Source organism: Habropoda laboriosa, unplaced genomic scaffold, assembly GCF_001263275.1.
Source record: "Habropoda laboriosa isolate 0110345459 unplaced genomic scaffold, ASM126327v1 scaffold38, whole genome shotgun sequence".
Taxonomy (NCBI): domain Eukaryota; kingdom Metazoa; phylum Arthropoda; class Insecta; order Hymenoptera; family Apidae; genus Habropoda; species Habropoda laboriosa.
The window spans coordinates 187,197-209,163 of record NW_017100163.1 but is presented as its reverse complement, the minus strand read 5'-3'; the positions used below and the strand labels follow the sequence as shown (position 1 = coordinate 209,163).

Below are 21,967 nucleotides of genomic sequence, written 5' to 3'. Positions count from 1 at the left end.
TACTGTACAATATTTGTCAACAACGTCCTTGCCTACCGTTTTAAATTATTATTGCGTCGAGATATTAGAAAAAAGGAAAAATTGTTTCTTCCTCTCTTTACGTGTGTGCGTGAGTTGGTGCGCGTTCAGTGTTCACTGTACGTATGCTTACGTGCATATATGTCCACGAATGAGGGAATTAGAAAGTAACGTATGTGAGCTTTTAAAAATAAGAAAGAAGGAGAAAGAAAACGGTGTTCATAAAAGAAGAAATTGTTCCATTGATTTTCGTAGTCTTCCTGTTCGCTTAATACTTCTTAATAAGTCAATTCTTTGAAAAGCCTGCGTGGGTAAAGAATTTCTTTGATGTTTCAATTTCATAAGCATCACATTTAATCTACCGCTGGAGTATTTATATATAGCGTTAAGAATCGCTTAACGAAGTTTTTCGTCGGTTGTCACTTTGAGCCATATTAGTTTGCACGAATTAAATTCGCATCATAGTAGTCTTCCTACTAACATCCGGCGTTGATGTCCCATCGGCGTATTGTTCCACACGAGATTAGACCGCAATGTCATTAAGAATCAATTTTCTCGAATGCTTCTTACCGGATATAGTTGCTATGCGTATATCTTAACAAATTAACGAATTATTATGTTTAATTGTATATTTTTATCATTTTTCTTTCATTGAAGTTTACATGGGAAAGTGGCGCATTGAACAGGGATTTTGTATAATATGGTACCGTGTTGATTGCGCATTCTAATGCTTAGTATCTAAGTATTGATATTCAATGCGCAAGTAAATATGAAATTGTTTAATATTCTACTTCTAGTTTGTGTCTTGTTGCCGCAACTGTACCGGCGACCGGGGGAAAGAGAGAGAGAGAGAGAGAGAGAGAGAGAGAGAGGGAGAATGCACTAGATATCGATCAGGCAGCTCGTTCTCCTTTTCTTGTCGCGTTGGGAGTTCTTGCGGTACAGTTGAACACATGCGCTACAAGTTGTTAGGAGCATATGTTAATTTCTATAAATTATTAAGAACTGTACAATATTAGATAGGATTATCAATTGTCGTTCGGATATAATCATCGATACCAATTATTATGATTATCACTACTAATTATAATTATCATCTTGAAATTATGACATGCAGAAATAAATGTACAGATCTATAGTACTCTCACATAGTATTTTTGGGATTATTGCGAGCGATGTTTATATGTTTGTATATTTCACAATGATTTCATTTTTTATATTTCATAGTGTCGACAATAATCCAGTGCATACAAATGTTGGAAATATTGGGGGAATAAAAGTGTAAGAATTATCTAACAATTCAGAAATGCAATATTTAATTCTTATTTCTTATTTCATCTATATATTTATACATTACTTTTATTGTTACTTGGTAATGGATTGTTAAGAATATAGTGTTTAATATAAATTAATAGGAAGATTGATTACTATAAAATAAGTACTACACCTTCAAATTAAATAATATGTTTTTATTTCCTTTTTTAAATAAAAGTTGTTCCAACTAAATTTATTATTTCCTAACCATGGTAAGCGTGGAGAGTTTAATATGTATCAAGTTTATGGTAATACTATTAGAACTCACCGCCAGATCGCGCCTGGACAGATTCTACTCATAAGTTTCCTTTCACCATTGATTAGTATTTATAGATCCATCATTTTAACTTGAAAAGTTTTTCAGTAATAGTTTTCACGTTTCAATGTATCTCGTAAAAAATATGTTTTTAAACAAGAAATTTGCTGATAAATGGAAAATTGTGTTGATCAATGTTCACAACTGTATGTATGTTTTAATAAGTGTTTAACAAATGGCACAAGAAGAAAGTCCACGAAGAAAACGTCTGTTTGGTAAGTTTATAGACGAAATTCAAAGTCAATTTATTAGTGTTAATTGCAATTTTTCGTCTCTGTCGTATAAATGTCTATTTATAAAGTGATCTTTATGTTACAAAAAATAAAACGTTTGTTCCAAGACATCTCTTTAATCATTTATTTGTTACAAATGCACCAGAATAAATAATATATTGTAATACATAGAGCAATCTATCAAGTTGGTCATTGCGATAGACATTTTAATATATCGAACCGCGTCTTGAAACTGATAAATCTCTCTCGTTCTCTTACATAAAACAGCAGCTACTTTCAATAGAAATACGAGTTACTCACTAAGCGGCCCTTATCACGAGCAAGTCGCATAACATCCATAAAATCTCTAAAATCTGTCGCATTTACGACGAGATCTCGCGATCCTTCATAAAAAACATCCAAATGTCACGGTGCACAGGTGCACGCGCGAGGAACATCAGAATTCCGCCATATTGTACAAGTCCCTCGTTGAACCATTTTTATGCATAAAACAATTAAAGTACAATTTTATTTTTCACTAATAAAATATATGTCTATTTTAAAGACATTCATGTATATCTGTTAAATTTCCAAAGTATTTCACTACTTTAGCAGAGAATTTCAAGGAAATTTCTTCATTTTCATAACGAATGTATTTTTTATCTAGGGAAAAATTTCAAGAGAAGAATTATCTTTTTTTTTCTCTTTTAATTTTTGTCGTTTGATTATAATTATAAAATTATCTTATGCATAAGATGCTTCTTGCTTGTAATTACGAAACCTGTATTAACGTTCGTAATGAGGAAAAAATAACGATACTCTTATTATCGAAAATGTGAATGGGTTAACATTTGTATGGTTTATAATGGTCGCGTTCCTTCAATACAAGAAATTCAATTATTTATACAACTAAGAGACTTGTACATACATTTCCATACCGCCCACACTTGCAGTATTACGTAATAGATTTTATCCACGTCTTAACAATGTATAATTCTCTAACAATAAGTACTCGTTATTCTACGGTCGTTCTCTACAGGCCATACACAATCAGATCGAGACCCCGGTATAATAATCTTCAGTTCTCACAAGTATATTCTAAAGTTTTTTGGTCAGAATCCTTATGTTTTACGTGTTAATTGTTACATTGAGACCCTTTGTACACTTAACGGTTGATGATCGAAGTTGAAAAGTCTCTTTCAGGAAGCGAGTGAGCCAGTATTAAGTTTTTCTACTTCGTCTCGAGGAGATTTCAATGACTATTAAGCGAACAATTTCCAAAGTACTGAATGTTATTCGAATTGGAAATATTTCAAACATGTTATTTAACGAGTTATTTTTCACAGGAAGTATCAGTTACGTGGAACGTTATTTCTGTATAAAACATTTATTACTTTCAGTGGGATGTTTTTATAAATTTATGTTCAATGAAAATATTGCACTATTTGTTTTTGCTTTTTTCTCTTTAAATATATAAACAATTCATGTTATAATGTCGTACCGCTGGTTTCAAGTATGATACAATATTATACTCCTCTCCAGTCTATTTTCTAAAAAATAATTGTCTTGCAATACATACTTTCGTTTGCATTAATGTGATGGACGATATAACACGAATTATAAAAGTCTGTTCCAATATGATATAGAAGGCAAGGTTGATTTTTAGCCTCGTTTCAATGCGATTAAAACATGTTAATAATACTTTGGAAATCGTTGCCTGAAATAGACGATGAAATGATCATCAGATTGATCCGTAAAGAGGCGAAAAGTCTCATTTCCGTTATGATCGATGTTTCATCGTAACTTGAGAACAGTTTAGATTAGACATTTCTATTTCAGAACACATTAATCGAAGTATTACTAAAGAAATATTTCAACAAGAAAGCGTTCGTTAATTGCTCTTGAAACAGCATCATTATTCTGTAACAAACGAATACTCAAAACAATTATCCCCTTTTGGTAGAAAGAAAGGAATATATTAATTATAAAATATGTCATAAACTCAAATTATTGATACTTCAGTATCAACATAAAGTTTGCCTGTTGTTAATCTGTTAACTATTGAATCACTCTAGCTTATAACGAAAAATGAGTAAAAATTATAACCAATTATTTCATTTTGGTTTATTTAATATAAGCGTAACAGTACAATTAACCCTTTCGTTACGAGCGCCGGATATAGACGGCATCCACTCGATGACCTGTGTGCACGAGCGCCGGCGTCAGCGTGGTGCGTCGTTTGCAGTGCAAACGACAAAAGACGCGAATCTAAGTATGAATGTAAAAACTGTAATGTGGGCTTGTGTGTCGCCCCTTGTTTTAAAATTTATCATTCTGAATTAACCCTTTCGCGGCGGAGCGCTCAGAAATGAATTGCTCTCTAGGCAGCCCGCGCGACGGTGGAAGATCGACCGCGCGGACAACACGATACGCGAGTCGTTCCTAACGCGGTGTGCGGAGCCGATTTTGCTAGTAATATCCTTGAGGCGGCTGGCCGGCACGCCGATCAAACAATAATATTAATAATAATAACAATTTTAGTAATCTTTAACATGATCGGGGCAAAATTTATGGATAATTATATTTGATTATGTAAAAAAATCTCTGCACAAGAAGCGTGTGCCGCTAGCGCGTCCAAAACAAACGACATTATTGGGCAGTTACTGATAATAAGTGAACGGCGCCTAAAGACGCTGTTCGCTCGGAGAGAGCGACTCTGGATGAGCGCCTATAGGCGCTGTTCGCTCAGAGGGAGCGTCTACAGCTGAGCGCCTAAAGGCGCTGTTCGCCGCGAAAGGGTTAAATTACAGAGAATTTTAATTCGACATATTAACACATTGAGCGCCGGCGACCTAAGAGACATTTAGAGCCTGAGCGCCGGCAACGTATCGGCCACTTAAAGCCCAAACGCCCGGTCTCATTCGCTTGTTTCCGAAAGAAACAAGAAAGAAAGAGATAGACCCAGAAATCCGCATTATCGCGGGGGGCCGGCGCTCAAGCGATAGACTCAGAATCCCGCGTTTTCACGGGGCCGGCGCTCAATGTGTTAATTACCCTAAATTGTATTTTTATTTATAATAATTGCAAAATCTCCAAATATGTTGTTATGTAACACTTAAAGAAGAGTACGATCCGGAGAATGACAAGGTAGCGTTGAAAGACGTAAGTCCGAACACCAGTTTACCGACGCGCAATATGCACATTTTGCGGCACAGTGCTCCGTTTCAGTGGCGTTACTCCGGAGGAGCGGACTGCCGTAACGGAAGGGTTAAGAACGAGTAATCTCTCAATAAATACACCGCTGCGTTCTAAGTATTTGCGAATCAACGATTCAACTCGTCTTCACGAGATAACAGGTTAACAAAAGAATAATGTCGTCGAAATTTTCTGTCGCAGGAACCGCGCGCCATTTGTACGTGCAATCTGTGCTTTGCAGCTGTTCTCGAGGAAATTAACGAACGCCTTTGAGGATGTTCGCGGTAAAACACGGCGATTCGGTAGACACTTTAGTTACGTATTACGTACTTACACACATAAGTAAGTACACGCGTGTACTACCTAATATCTCGTTAGTAATGCAATATCGCGGTGCGTCTCGAGACGTTATATGTACTTTTACCGCGCGTGCACTGTACGCGTGTATTATTTACACGTGTACACGCACACGCCTGCACGATTCTCCACTTAACGAACTATCGAGAAGTTGTTAATGGCGAAAGTTTCTCACGAAATCACCGGTTCGTTTTCGTGCATCGTTTAAGCAACCCGGAAATAGAGTTTTTGCTCGTTCTAAGCGAAAACCTCGTTCGGTTGGAATAATGAATTTCCTCAATTGAAGGGCTCCAAAACCACAACGTTTCAAGCAGCAAAAAGTACAATTTTCAGCAGAAGTGAGCAATATTATGATACAAGAAAATAGGGAATTTTGAGCGTTTATTGATGTAAGTGATAATACTAATGATATAATTATTTTAAAAAGAAGAATAAGAATTCTTCTTGCGGAGTGCTAGGAATTGCTTCAATATCAACAGCAATTATGTACAATGGTACTTACAACATTGTGGTACGAGAGTTTTCATTTAACGAGTCTCTTTTTTATTCGAATAAAATGTTCAAATTAAGATTACACCATGTTGTTCGTGAAAATATCTTTCAGCTGTTTCCTATGTATTTAACATTCTCACATTTTGGGAATTTTATAGAATTCAATTTTTCGAAAATTACCAATTTTTTCCCGGTCGAGCTGGCAAATGAAAATCTGAAAATGAATAAGTAACGTACAGAGAAAATAGTTAATTTTAGAATCGTACAGGCGTTCTCGTGTACTTTTCAAAATGATCCGGCACAAATATCGTATTACTACTATTTAGTATTCGTAGTCCTTCGTCCTTTATGTTTCTCCTTAATTTTTATACTCGTGTCGATTGATCTAGTTGCATCCGTTCCTCGTTTCTACACTTCAGAGAGGCTTGAACTCGTCGATACTTGTAGAACACATACAATTACCATTATAGTACTCGCAGTAGTAATAGTAGTAGTAGTCTAACTCAGATCATGTTTGCGAAGACACGATTATACGAGAACAATGTGAACATTTGTAACTTCTTACTCGGCTACAAATTATTTTCTGCTACTTTCTGTTCCATTTTATTCATAATTAACCCTTCCGCGACTAGCGCCGGTTATATCCGGCATCCACTAACAATAAGCGCGTCGCCTCAACAACTCAAAGTGAAGATTTATTTTAAAATACAGAACAAGGCCTCGACAACGTTCCCTTTATCCGATACATCCTTAAGTCCTCTGCTGTTCCAACGAAATCCTCTAAGATTTTACACGGGCACACTGGGAGCTCGAAAAACGCGAGACACTCGTGGTGAGCACTAATGGCACGACGACCCGTCTGTTAGTGGCGTATTGATGCCTAGTTCCGCCGTCGCGAAAGGGTTAAGATATAAATGAACTAGCGGAGGCTCATTTCCATGGAAACGTATTGAAAACCACGAGAAGTGTGTCTTAGAGGAACGGATGATAGTTAATTGTGCGTCCAGTTTTCTTCGTTTCTCTATTACCGTATTCGACAATTCCCCTCAAGGGCTGAATTAACTATTTTTAATACTCGTTCGTGAAAAATTTGTCAACACGAGAAAATTGTACAAGAATGTCGATTATATTCTGCTCTCTATGCACGAACGAATATTAAAAAAAAGGATAATGTTGCCCCATCGGCGAACATTCAACCCTTAATTAACAACATGCAATCCCCGAGACATTCTGACAAATCGTGTAAGTACACATTTGCCTTCATTGACACCGACACTGATGCTACTTTAGAATTGAAATTATCGTTCGTTGATGTCGTTTCTGTACTGTGTTCCCAAAAATGTCGTTTCAATTTTCTCGCTCGTTACCGAGATCGTTGAAAAATACCTGTGACTTTTCTTCTCTTCTTCCTCAATTACTCGGAAATATTTAGACGTCAGTGAAGATAGTATCGATTACGCGTACGCCTTAGATATTACTGCACCGATGATCGATCGTCCGTTTAATACTCTTACACTGAAAAATTCCTCCCGGGATTGAATTAACGACGAATAGATAAAGTACTTATGATAAATGCAGAGTGTTCCGGAAATCGTGGTACCACCGGAAAGGAGGTGATACCTCGCGTAAAAATAAGTCTAAAGTATAGAATAGAATATGTTCGTATAGCCTTCGTTTACGGGAAAATCAAGCTTAAATATGGAATTTACTTAAAATGTAGAGTTTGCTTGTTTATTTAAAAATCAACTCGAATTTTCTAGATCTAATGGAATTTTTGTAATTTTTAAGCTGCGTCTGCGCTATACCGGATGGACCGAGAACAATTGCCACCTTGAATATCTCTGAAATCACGAGAGTAAGAAACAAATCTTTTAAACGAAAGTTATTTGCTATAAAACGGACCATCGCACTTTCGTAATCACTTTTTTATGGATGGAGTCGCCGAAGAGATGTAAATGTCATTCCTGTTTTCTTAACGACGTGCCATGTTTTTTTCGTTATTTGCTAATAACAGCTCTTAAGATGAATGCAAGAACTTATAACACATCAGTCACGGTCATAGAAGGTTGATTACATTGTTACTGCTGACACAATTGCCCTTTTAACAACGTCAGAATTTATCGTGGCACTGCCTGCTTCACTGACCTTGTGTTATAGGTCTTTGAGTTCGTCTTATAAGCAGCCTCTAAAACAATCACTATAACTATACGATAGTTCCTTTCATACCGAACACTTTTTATTCGAAAAATTTTTTTCTTATTCCCCTGGGTCTGGAGATACTCAAACTTCCAACAAGCTTTGTATTTTTTTCTTGTTTCAACTCTCGCTGCAACTGTCCAATCAAACGAGCGGCTCTTTCCAGTTTATAATGGTAAAAAGCGATGTCAAACGATAAATTAACGTGTTCCGGTCGAAATTAAGTAACAGCTGGACTGACAATGATGGCAAATATTTTATAACCGTATCACACTGGTTTGGGCCGACTAACTTTCTTTGATCTTTACCGATACTTGATGGATAACATATAACTTGCTGTATAACACGAAAAATGTGTTATAACGTTGCTACAGAAAGTGTTATGTTATACAGGGCGTCTCAGCTAAAGGAGGCCACCTAAATATCTTTGTTTTCAATTTGAATTGATGAACTTTCTTGTCGGGTCATTTTTTTTCTAGTTTTTCAAGGCCATCGGTATTTTTTATCTGGGAAGTGTGTATTTTTTTTTTTTACTATATCTTGTAGGGAACGAGGAAAATAAAAGGTGACCTTGAACATCAAAAATGACAGTGTTAGGATGATACGTGAACTTGCGGTTTATGTTATAAACGTTCAAAGTGATATCCATCGGCAGCGATACACTTTCTGAAGCGGACAATCCACGGACTGTGCTGCTCTTTCAATTGTTTCTGGTCGGATAGCAGCATAAACGCTAATTATGCGATTCTTCATGTTCTCTGGAGTGGCAGGTCGCTGTTGGTAAACTTCTTTTAGCTTAGCCCAAAGAAAAAAGTCTAACGAGGTCAGATCCGGTGAATCATTTACGTTCAATCCAACGATTTCCTGCAATTGCATCACAGTTTTGGTGTTCAAGGTCATCCGAAGGTCATGATTCAGGTATACTCAAATGTACTTTTTCATTCGCTACAAGATGTAATGGAAAAAATACAAGCTTCCTGGATCACAAGTGCCGACGACCTTGAAAAAACTAAAAAGAAAATTACCCGGCAAAAAAATTTGTCCTTCGTGATATTCTTCTTTTGAAACCATTCAAATTGTGCTATAAGCATTTTTCATGACGTTAGAAACGAGACGTTTAGTTGTGAGAAACCCTGTATTCTGTGTATCTAGTGTAGACACAGCTTTACGCGGAATCTCGGCGAAATATGGTGCATCTATGTTATACACTTCCTAAGCTAAAATGTTGTCAGGTGAACTATGTATTTTCATGGCAGAGGATCATATAGAATTTGTAAGTTACTAGGAACGTTTTTACAGATGATTTCAGCGAAATATTTCTAACAAGAGTTTCTTTTGTTTCAAAAACATTGTGTAGCGGAATGAAACTTTTCTATATCGTTGTTTGAATTGCTTGTTAAATTCGGATGAAAAATGTACACATAATCGTGGATCGATCATCGTTGCTCTGTTCAAAACACGCGCGAAAAAGAAGGATCGCCTATCAACAGAGAAAGATCTTAATTTAGAAAGAGGAATAGTAGGTGCCCATGTTCTTGGAGACTCTAAGAAGTCTCGCGAAGGAAACTCACGATACGTTCACTGATTTGGCCCAAATTTTGCATACATATAGCGCATATCATGCATAATACATCGTAAAAGCACAGGTCACGCTGCGCAAAGTTTGTTGTTTCAACTGAAACTCCAATCCAGGCTACTTTCAAATACAGTTTGACACACTTATTTCACTCCATTTATCATTTGGAATTTTCATTTTACTTATCACTGTTCTTTGTCCAAAATCAATTTACTATTCAAAGTTACTTCACCTACGCTGTTATCATCTTTATCGTTTGAAATAAATTTAACGTCTCTACGAATTTGTGACTTTAACGTCTCTACAATATCATTCTCCTCAAATAATTGTCCTCTTGCTTCTCTAATTTCGAGGACATTCAAGGTGGCAATTTTTGCTAGTTCACCTTGTACAAGGTGTCCCGTAACTCCTCGAACACCTGGAAATGGGGGGTTGTTGGGGTGACTCTGAACAACTTTTTCCTTTACCAAAATGTTGTTTGAAGCTTCGTTTTCGAATTATTAACGAAAAACACTGGCCAATCAGAGCGCGCGTAGAGCCCGCGCTCAGGGACGGAGAACAGAGGTTCATCCGCGCGCAATCGAACAAATGCGTGACTTCACGGTTATCGATCGCTCTCAAAAAAATTTCACTTTGTACAGAGGTTCATCCGCGCGCGATCGAACAAATGCGTACGCGTGACTTCACGGTTATCGATCGCTGTCAAAAAAATGTCACTTTGCACCGCTATTTTTATAAGGCTTTGAGAAATGGGTTTTTGCCGTCATTCCGACATTTGTATAAATTTTTGAAAAAACTGCAATTAGTCAGAATCGTGAGGAAAATAGCGAAGGTCGTTCTTAACGCGTACGCATTTGTTCGATCGCGCGCGGTGAGCCTCTGTTCTCCGTCCCTGAGCGCGAGCTCTACGCGCGCTCTGATTGGCCCGTGGTTTTTCGTTAATAATTCAAAAATGAAGCTTCAAACAACATTTTGGTAAAGGAAAAAGTTGTTCAGAGTCACCCCAGAATTCCCCCTATTTCCGGGTGTTCGAGGAGTTACGGGACACCCTGTATACAGCGTGGTGATACAACCCGGAAAAAGAGTGAACCTAATGAAAAGAACAAGTCGAAAATGTACGGTAACATTTTTCATACGAAGTTTCACTTCTGAATATCTTAATTACGTCTACGTCTAACAAATGTCACTGTAAACTATTTGTATTGCTGTTTGTGATCATCGCATCAGATAGTGAATATTTATATAAAGTTTCTGTATAAGTTGGGCTACGCAAAACAGGTCACCTAATTATTTTCTCTAGTTATGGCGGTAGGAGAAAATTTGTATATGTAATTTAAATGGTTTCAAAGGGTGGAAGATAAGATGGAAGAAAAATTTTGTTATAAATACCAGTTTTTCTCTTTTTTTTTTTTTTTTCAAGGTTGCCTATGTGTTTTTACACGAATATGTATGTTGTTTTCTATTGTATATTGTAGTAGACATTGATGTGCATTTAAACATGCATTCTAATACGACCTGATTAGACTCTAAACTTCTTTTCACTTTTTGCTATTTCTTCCATCAAACAAATTTTTCTTCCATCTTATTCACCTTCTGAAGCCATTTAAATAGCGTTTCAAAATTTTCTTGTACTAGCATAGCTATATAGAGATAATTAAATGGCCCGTTTTACGTGACTCACTCTGTATAGTGTATTATAAACCACTGCGGTGGTTTATTCTTTAGATACAAATATGGAAAAAATGTTAGACGAATTTCTGCAGTAAACGTTTTGTTACAAAGTTGTAAGCAAATAAGTATTGTACACGTGAAATGGGTAATAACAGCTTTTTCATCGCAGCATACGGAAGGTGGACTGTGCTTGCCTTGTCTACGTAGTCATATAGCGTTTATTATCTGGTAACAATTCCGTGTCATTGACAGTAAATATCGTTAAAAACAATTACTTAGTATTGAAAACACTTTTGGCATTTTGACACAGGATGCTAGCTTGCTCAACTAAAGACTACTCTGCAATGAAAAATTTGTTACTACCTACTCCATGCGTACAATATTTGTTTGTTTACATTTTTGTAACAAAACGTTTACTGCAGAACTTCATTTTTTTCTGATTTGTCTCTAAAGAATAAACCAGCACAGTTTGTGGGGAAAAACTTGGGACACCCTTCACGGTGAATATTTTCGGGAGTAACTGTATATCGCGAGTTTCCCTCGCCAGACACGCCAATTGACATTCGTGCATTCCGCGTTCGCCGTGCACGAATTTCGCCGAGCGAGAAAGGAACGAGTTGAAGTAAAAGCCCTGGGAAACGCGGTTGCCTCCTTGGCAGCCGTGTTCAGTCGTAAATCCGACTGTCATTCCCTTTGCCAAAACGGGTTTGTTTAACAATTGACGCGACCGCGTGTCTGGAGTCGGGCGTCTACGACATCTTGGAGTTTATCGTGGTATCGCCTCGTTCCGTGTGATATTCTAACCTTGAATCGCAACGTGGGCTCCGTGGAAGTTTCTTTTGCTCGCGTTACGACGCTCGAGTCCACCGAGAATGGCACAAGCGAACGGTCCTTTTGGAATATTGAATTGTTTCACGGAAACACGAGACGAAGAAATCGCGTTTGTTCCAGTCTCTGTGCTGTACTGGCGCCATTGTTACGGGTTACGAAGAATTTTCAGAATTGTTTGTGTAAGGTTGAACGTTGAAATTGACTTGTACCATTCTCAATTCGAGGATGTTCGTTTTTTTCTCCATAAACAGGAAGTGAAATTGACAGTGTGTTTTTCTACGTTCTCCTTCTCTAAAAGGTTCATCCGATTACACGAGGTGTCTCTAGAATATACTATATGAAAATGCTTATTTTCATTTTCATATGGAGGAAGTCAGTTATACAGGGTGCTTAAAAAAAATGTTCACACTTACACTACCGCTTGTAAGTATGTACTTGTCTATCTACTTTCTCTTCTTTAGTTTTATTTCTTTAAAAGAATTATAGTTTTCTTTTTAATAAGGATTACGAAACAAGTTGTATCCTTGAGTTCTTCCTTGGAAACTGGTTAAATGAAGATGATTATTGAAATGAAGTATATTATGGGCACATATTTACTTAGTAGTGTATATCAAACTACTTTTTTAGAGAACAAACGTGTTTTATCTTCAAGGAGTCTCCACTTGTTCACTATCATTGGCCATTTTTTTGAAGCACCTTTTCATTTAATGTAGAAAATGTCGATATCAATAGTTAACAATACTTTGCAGAAGTTATGTAAGATGGCCTTCACTAGTATGCACGAAGCTGTTCAAGTTCACATCGAAACTTAATACAGCGAGGTTATTTATTCTTGGACTTCGTTGAGGATGATCATCTATTTTCTAAGAGACATATTTTAGAGACACCGTGTACATCGAGGAATTATTGGGTCCGTTTGTACGTAGTGTAATCGTGGAAATGCGATTAACCGTAGCATCTCGACGGGTCACAACTGTTTCTCGAAATTGTTCTTTCTTACCCGGTGCAGGATGAGAGGCGCGTTCGATCGAGCGAAATGCCGTTTCATTTGCCGAACAATTTTAATGCAAATCGCGTCATTTCGTCGCGATTTAACGCATCTTCCTATTACGCCGGGACCCTCGATTGACCGTGGTTTCTCGATTATCCGATTGGCTCTTTTACTCGGTGGGGAACAGAAATTGCTTGAAAAGCAACGGAACAAGCAAGAAAAGTCATTTCTACCGGTACCTACACTGAAATTAGATACTACTGTAACTGAATCTTTCGAACAGAAAACAACGAAAAAATATAATTACGGAAATTAAAGTAGTAAAAAAAAATGACATCAATTTACAGTCAAAGTTACTGGTTGCATCGCTTAAAATTGTCTCCAGAAACGGAGAGAACAACGCTCACCCGAATCAATTGTCCAGTAGAAAAAAAAACCAACGAAATTTCACCAAGACGCACGTTTCGAAAATATCGGAACGAACGAATTCTTGCGATTATCCAGTGAATGGAAGCGAATTAATCAGGCGATTGCACCTCACGCTTCAATAAATCATCCTCGCGTCGAGATTCATCCGGTTCAAGCCGACGAAGACTCGGTGGATGAATCTTGATACTCGCCAAGAAACGTCACGGCGAAACGGGTGTAAAAGAGAAGGACGAGGAGGAAGATTGTGGGTGAGTGGTAGAGGAGGTGGAGAAAGAGTCGAAGGATAAGAGAGCATCGGTCGATTTTCCGTTCATCGTGAAACGTCAGCTCGCTCGAGCTGAAGCAGAGCCATTAGTCACCGGATTTCGGCGTTAGACGGTGATGTAGTACGCCCTCGGTTTGCCCCTCGACGTGGTCGGGCTGAAAAAGACGCCCGGCGTCGACGGCGAGAAGGACCACGAGGCCCACGAGGGCGGCGGAAGCGTCCGTCAGGAGGCGTAGTATCCCTCGTGCCGTTTCCGACACTTCTCACGTGCGATATAGCATAGCGCTATGGTGATCAGTATCGCGATGGTGATCCCCATGCCGATGCTGATCCACATGATCTCCTCGTTAATGCCACTGTAGCCTTTCCCTGAAAGCATGCTGGATTTATCTTGTAATCGACACGTTTCACCGAGGCTTTATCAAAGGGAGCACACGATTGTCAATTCCCCAGTTATACAGGGTGCGGCGTAAATCGGTCGCGACGATATATTCTATTCTGATACTTCAATAAAAATATATTTCAAACGAAAGTTCAGTGGTATTAACCGTTTGAGTGCCACGGGTTATTCCAGAAATCTGACCGAAAAGTGCCAAGCGGCGCGATCGCGTTTATTTCATTTGATGTCGACCACGAAACAAAGGCAAAATTGATTATGTGCAGGATTTTTGTTCCATTTTTTATGAAAAATAGACATAGGAAATAGAATGAAATGTACACTTCGTGGCCCGATGTGGTGGCACTTTTCTAGGTAGCGCTCCTTGGCACTCAAACGGTTAAGAGTGAAGAGTTTATTGGTGTAAAAGAAATTTTTGAAGGTATCTTTTGTATATTTCTCTTTTCATATTCGGAAACTGCAAGAAAAAATGAATTCAGTAAAAAAAAATTTGATTTGTTTGTGAAGTATAGTCTTCGGGTTGATCACCGGTATATAATGTCGACGCACCGAATTCAGATACAAACATTAATAAAGACATGCACAGAATGTAAATGTTCAAATTGCACTCCATCTTCCGCAACACAAAGTTCTGCTCTTTCCAATAAATTCCGATGTGTAGCTTCAATTAAAGTATGATTATCTTTAAGATTATCGATACTACCAACAGGTGTTGCGTATACAATTGACAGCAAATACCTCCAGAGATAAAAATCTAAAGCGTTTATGTCCGACGAGTGAGCTGGCCAGCAAATTGGACCATATACATATACCGATCCGCCTATCTACAAAGACAGTATTTAAGTATAAAACGGTGTTTACTGAATCAGTTTCTTCGTGTAGATTTTGAATATGAAAAGAAAAATATATAACGCTATGTAAGACACACTTTTAATAAACAAGACACAGTGTAGGCTGTTAACCAAATGTACTTTATTTTGCAATATCTGCGGTGTAGGACGGTTGAGGGTAACACTCTTCATTAAAACCGTGGATTCTAGGTACAAATCGCCGGGAAAGTACAAGTATAGGCGCGACTCGGGCGGTCTTCAGCGAGAAGTCGCGGACGCGGCGATTGTCACGGGGTATTACGCCATGACACGGCCAGATTTTCCAAAGGAGGGAGAGTGTAGAAAAGGAAGAGAAATTGTCGTCTATGAACCTGCGAAGGAGACGTCTGTTTTCTCGGAGAAGGTAATTTGGGAGAATTTGGAGGTGACCTAGAGGTGTCGCTATAACCCGCGTAGTAGCGTCTGCCTCTAGGAGGTGGGTTGGGGTAGAAACAGAACAGAAAACCTGGTCCTGGAGTCCTCGTTCGTTCTGTACTGACTTTTTGCAAAGTGTCGTCTGTAAACCCGCGAAGGAGACGTCTTCTCGATGTTTGCTATCGGTAGTCTACGTTCGGCTTTCCGGGAAAGACTGATTTCTTACGGCGAAAAGCCGTCTTTTATATGTTTTAGTGGAGTTAGGCCAGACCAATCAGGGCGGTCAAGCCTTTTCGCAGGTTCGGGGCGCGCGAGCCGCTGTTCCACTATCTGAGGCTACGGGGGGTCGCGTCGTGCGTGGCCATAAGATGGCTCGGGTGTCCGTCTCGTTCGACGGTTCCAACCAAAGTGCCCTCTCCCGCGTCCTATCCTGCGTTGCCCCGAAAAACCGTTGGAGCCTCCTAGCCCGACTGTCCTGGGAAAGGGCTTAATTTATGACACCCTCAAGTATCCGCGCGCTTTCTCTTCCGGTGACTCTGGGTGACGAAGCCAGGCCACCACTTCGCCGCTTAAATCTCGCATTCCTTACAGCTATTAAAAAGCAAATTAACATACTTTCAAAGATTTTTTTACACCAATAATCCCGTTACTTAATACCAATGAACTTCCGCTTGAAACATTGTTCGATTAAAGTGTCTGTTGGATTATTTCTAACAACACCCTATGGAAACAGTCAAGTGAGGACAAAAATGTCTCCGCGTTATTTTAAACAAAGGCACTAAGACTTCCACCAGATGTGTCTGGTGTCCGTCTTCGAGTCACGCACTGCACAATGCGATACCATAAAGTAAACAGTTCCTAGGTACAAGGGGACCCCAACTTTCTTTTTGGGTGCCCAGAAACAGTCCTTTGGAAGATTCAACAGCGTAAAGACGTTTCCTCTGAGTCCGTCAATAAATAGCACACTACAAAGTTAAAAGACTACATTTCTCTTTCATAACCCATTTCCAATAGTGTCAGAATCAGCTAAAATATCGTGGCGACCGATATTTTTATGCCGTATCCTGTACACACGCGTCGCGGAACGTTCAGAACTGTTACACTGTTCATGGTTTATAGCTCATCTATCTGGTGACGAAAGTATGAAGTGTAGATTCTAAAGTTACACACTTTTGGTTAATGAAAAATCACGAACTTTATGCTGGGGAAATGTACGTAATATTGAGGGTCATACAATTGACAAGAACATACGTAACGTGTTCTTAATCATAAGAAGACACAGTTTACAATCTAACAGATTGGAGGTTACTGAGGTTACAATAATTGGTATGTTGGATATTCGTTGGTGAAGTTGTAATTTTGTTCGATTAAGAACTCGGACTAAGGTTATTGCAGTACAGATGCATCGAATATAGGCTAAAGTTGTAGCTGGTACATTGACTGTTAAATTTAGCATTTGTGGAAATTCTAGTTAGTACATTGAATACGTAAATTGAATTCCTTGAGGTTTATGTATTGAGTGTTCAGGCTGAAGTTGTTAAACTTTTGGCTATTGTGTATTTAGATTAAGGATGTTAAAGTTCCAATTGGTACATATGACATAGCGTATTGGATAACTGGGGATTCTCAGAATAAATTGCTTAAAATAAAGGGCATTATAAATAAAGAACTGAGCAAATACTTATGATTGATACTATATACAAGCTTGTCGTAGGTAACGTAACAGGTCACAGTTGTCGAAGTTACATTGAGTATTAAAATTCAAGTGGTTGAAGTTGTAATTGATGCTCAGTTTCTGTGACCGAATAATATTGATATTCAAATACTGAACTAAAAGCTACTAAACTTCGTTATGCCTTACGTTTATTTACTGTTTCATTTATTATGGAGTTGTTCAAGTTGATTCGTGCGTTGAAAATTCTTCTGAGGAAAATAGAAATTTAAGAATTTTCCGCTTTCGAGAATATTATATCGTTCACGGAGAAGCAGCAGAGGCTTCTCATTTTTACGCTTACACAGTCGAAAACTTTTAAATAAGTACCCTGGACTTCATTAGCGCGTTTTCGGACTTTTTAATTAATAATTAAAATACTTCTACTTTTCGAAACAAAGGTAAAGTTACTGTAAGCAAGCATAACGGAATTATGTACAACTGTTTTCAGAATTTATACTTTAATATCCAAGCTAACTTCGGTATACAAGATGACCCATTTAATTTGTTCATCTCCAATCTTTCAAAATTATATACAGTACCACTAGAATTAACCATCGAAAAGTTCCATTTCTCAATTCTGTTTGAAACACCATATTCCATGTTCTCAATAACCGAAAACAAAATAACAAACCGAAACTGTATTTGCCAAAACTGTGTATTATATATTTTTAATCGTTAAAAACGTGCATCCCGGTACTTTTTCTGCAATCACGCGACATATTTTTGCCGGCGATTATTAGGAGAGTGGTTAGGTGACAAAATATTTCACAAAATTCTTGCTCTTGTGACGTAAATGTTTTCCATGATTGCAAAATTTTACGAAGAGCTTGTAAGAGCTTGCAAAATGTGTTCTCTGAAACCTTAAATGACAGACCATTATCAGAATTAATAGTACATACGTATATACAGGGTGTTCATGCCATTACTAGCCAGCGTTTTTCTTGTAAATGGAAAGTCCACGGAAAAGAGGAAAGCGGGAAAAATTCTATTGTCTTTTATAGCCAACATAGTAGCGTATGTAAATTTTTTAAATTTCCAATAAATTTCGCGAGACAAAGGTGACCTTTAATATTTTAAAAGGAATGCTATATACTCTTCATATCATATGAAAACATGTGTCAAGATACATTCAACCATATTCGATATAATGGGATCCAAGGTCATTCTAGGTCAGGAATGAAAGAAATATTATAGTTCGAATATTTCGAACCACTGTATTTACAAGTATGCCTTATTGATAAGACTACATAACTGACTATCGGTGTTAAGCACTCGGGTACTAATTTCCGCGTACTTGGAATATTGCACTAGGTGCCGTCTGAAGACTGAATGTATTGCGTTGAGAGTCTGAATCTTTAAGATTCCTAATGTAACTGATGGTCTGTGTACTAACACTCTCTGGTCTTAAGCTAAGTCGGCCTTCTTATCGAGTCGTCCCTTCTCCAAATCTTCTAAAATTTGAAGAAGGGACGCGAAGGGAGGTTCTTAAAATTACTAAGTGACCAACCCCGTATCACCCCCTTCCATTGCGCCCGGAGCGCGTCACGTCCTTGGAGCGGGGGTGACGAAGCTGGTCCTTGCTGGATGGAAATTTGACAACAAGGGGGGAAAACCCGGCCAGGTCAACTCTGACTCTCCGACTCGTTCGGAAGGTCAAGTACCGGGAGGCCTCGGTAATTGCATCGGTTTCGAAGACCCTTTGGGGGTGACTTTATGATACCTTGCCTTACTGACTGAACAATAGCCTATTCTTTAATATTTGAGAAATTCTACGTGCCGCATGTTGGCTGCAGACCGGTCTGCTAAATTAACAATCGGAATATTTACTTACGTTTTCAGTAGTACAGACCTGTATTCTTCTGAATGCGTAACATTTGCCTTATGAATATTTTGTATTTTAAAGTGATAATTGAATTTTAAAATTTAGCGTTAAATGATATCTTATCGCAATGCCCTATTGTGTGACAGAAGAGAAAGTAGACACAATATGTATTTATTATGAGTGTAATCAAAAAAACTGTCCAAAACATTTCTTTTGTCATTGTGGTTGAATTCGTCTTGACAGTCGCTGTCATATCATATAAAAAAGTATATGGCATACCATTTAAAAAATTAAAGGTCATCTCTGTTTTTTGAAAAGTATTGCAAATACAAGAATTTGTATACGTTTTTATGTTGGCTATAAGAGATAAGAAAACTTCTTTCTCTTTCATTTTTTCCATGTAGGGACTTACCATTTACGAGAAAAACACTGATTAGCAATGGCACCCTGTACATACAATATGTACACTACCGGCCAAATGTTTGGAATCACTATGCATTGCAAGTTGCACAAAAATTCGCGAAAAGAAAAGTTAGCATTTATAATAATTTTCTAACGAATTTTTTATCATTCGAATCAATTGAAATGAGGTAAAGTGCTATTGATCTCCAAAACATCAATTTCAAATCAATAAAGAATTAGTAGCGGATTCAATATTGACGTAAATTGGCAGGTGGTTCCAAATTTTTGGCCGGTAGTGTATATATTTTAAAAGTGCCTTCTGACAATAAAAAGTACTGAATTTTATTAAAGAAACAAGTTAGAAACAAATACATTCATTTTCATTTCATAATTAGTATTGAGGTCAATTAATTCCCATGTTCCAGTTTTCTTCATTTGTTTCAATAATATATTCAAAAATTCTCCTCGTACCGTATTTATCGATGTTCGCATTAATACGGATAAACCAGAATTTTGATATTTTGCAAAATAAACAAAATTTTCACTTCTTCGCTGTTGACGATCTCCGATATAAAAAATGGAATATTTTTTTGAGAATTATCATGTATTAATATATCAAAGCTTCATTGCTAGACCACTTTCATAATCAATTAAATTACAAATCTATCGAAGGTTAACCCTTTAACAGTTTATCTCGTGATAGTCACGGACAGAGCGTCGAGTACCGAACAGTTTATCCCGCGACAGTCACAGGCACGGCAACACGTCCAAACTTTTTAGTCTACCATAGATATCAAAATTTCTTATTGCTAATTAAGATCAACCATATAGATTGTGTGTAGTGTGTTCTTCAAAACAAATAAATGAAAAGAAAGTCAGGAAAGAGTCGAGATATTTTTGTTAGGAGTGTGACGTAGGTTTGTGTATCCGGTGTTTTAAAATCTATCATACACGGCTTAATTTTTAAAAAGGTACGTGCGAAATATGCTTCTTTCCACTTTTTACGGCAAACCGAAGTATTTTACAACTTAAAAAAATATACGTTTTTTTAACAGGAATTTGTAATATCATTAGACTGTTAAAGGGTTAATAAACGTTAAAGAGTGCACAGTGGAAACCGAATTCTACGTACAGGTAACACGCAACAATGTAATATTCTTGTTTACATTACCATTATAATGGGAGCTGTAAATCCCGACTTTACCAGCGACACGTCCACCCACAGGCATTTCTGCGTTGTTCTGTTCGTCCGCCTTGTAACCTGCAAAAATGCAACCTTTGTCTCTCGCTTTTAATCCGTGACAGGGAAAAACGCAATAAATCGAATAGCGTGTCAGCAGCTGCGTGGCCATTGCGAAAAAAGATAAATGTTTCCAGCTGCGATAGCGGAATACAAAGGTAGCTGTGATTCTTTTTCTTTTTTTTTTTTTTATTTGTTTCGCTGCTTCCAATTCTGTTGCTACTGTGTCAGACCTAGTGACTGTAGGGACTGTGTGCAGGGCCACTGTGATTTCATGTATTGTTACAGTAACAGTACGTGAGGTTATTATGACTGTACAGGGTGATTCTGGCAACTGGGTCAGACTGTAGCTCTGTTCCAAGTGAAATCTCTCAAAATCAACTCTAGAGTGAAGGTAGACATGGAAAATCGTTCAGGAAAATTTTGCACTATTTCACAACCTCTAAAATCGAATGACATGATATGTAATCGCAAGTGCATCGATGCATTTTTTTTTACTACTTTCATTATTGCGTTTCTTAAAAATGCGACGTGCAAAGAGGAGAGTATTGAACAAATATGGAGGTACGAAGAAATATGAAAAATATTGAAAAAATGCTGTTTCAAAATTTTTCAGGCAGTACTAAAATGCAGGTTTAATATGCAGTTTGAAGGGTATAACAGTTTTCTCGTTTATATTGCCTTCATTCTCACTTTGTCAGTAGCAATATTTGCACTGAGTATTTTTACCCAGCACAGTGTGTTGTAGCACTTGAAGCTTGTATAACTTTGACAAATTTTTGAATTTTACCAAAACACATGGAGAACAGAACGCACATTTAAGATTCCAAACTTTCGAAAACTGCGATAATATAAAAATCGATTTTCTAGACTTTCTGGATAGAAACGCTCTCTTATTAAAAAAAAAAATCGCCTAAATTCCCGTTCTGAATAGATTAAATAGTAATTAATTAAAGTTGCAGATAATGTCAGTAGTATCACTATTACCGTGAAATTCAGTAGACGTTTCTCATCCAGAATTCTTTCACTTCATCTTCTTGCTTTCACAATTCACAAAACTCAAGAAAGAATTAAAAAAAAAATCGCCTAAATTCCCGTTCTGAATAGATTAAATAGTAATTAATTAAAGTTGTAGATAATGTCAGTAGTATCACTATTACCGTGAAATTCAGTAGACGTTTCTCATCCAAAATTCTTTCACTTCATCTTCTTGCTTTCACAATTCACAAAACTCAAGAAAACATACAAGTAAAAGTCAGCCTTAATTCCATCGTCATTCATACTA

General features: G+C 37.6%; 1 protein-coding gene across 1 annotated transcript; it reads right to left on the bottom strand.

The window, feature by feature from the left end:
- Positions 1-14,086: 14,086 nt before the first annotated feature.
- On the bottom strand, positions 14,087-20,671 carry LOC108578523. The gene is made up of 2 exons (XM_017941876.1): positions 20,614-20,671; positions 14,087-14,232 (listed from the first exon to the last, which is right to left on the bottom strand). Exons 1-2 carry the CDS (start codon positions 20,669-20,671, stop codon positions 14,087-14,089), a joined length of 204 nt encoding a protein of 67 aa, XP_017797365.1.
- Between the last annotated feature and the right edge of the window lie 1,296 nt (positions 20,672-21,967).

What these genes read in the sequence shown, in the direction of transcription:
- LOC108578523 (XM_017941876.1), bottom strand. Translation starts at nt 20,671, where the DNA reads ATGCCTGTGGGTGGACGTGTCGCTGGTAAAGTCGGGATTTACAGCTCC. An exon ending in TTACAGCTCCCATTATAATG is followed by an intron (nt 14,233 to 20,613) that starts GTAATGTAAACA and finishes GCATGCTTTCAG; the next exon opens with GGAAAGGCTACAGTGGCATT.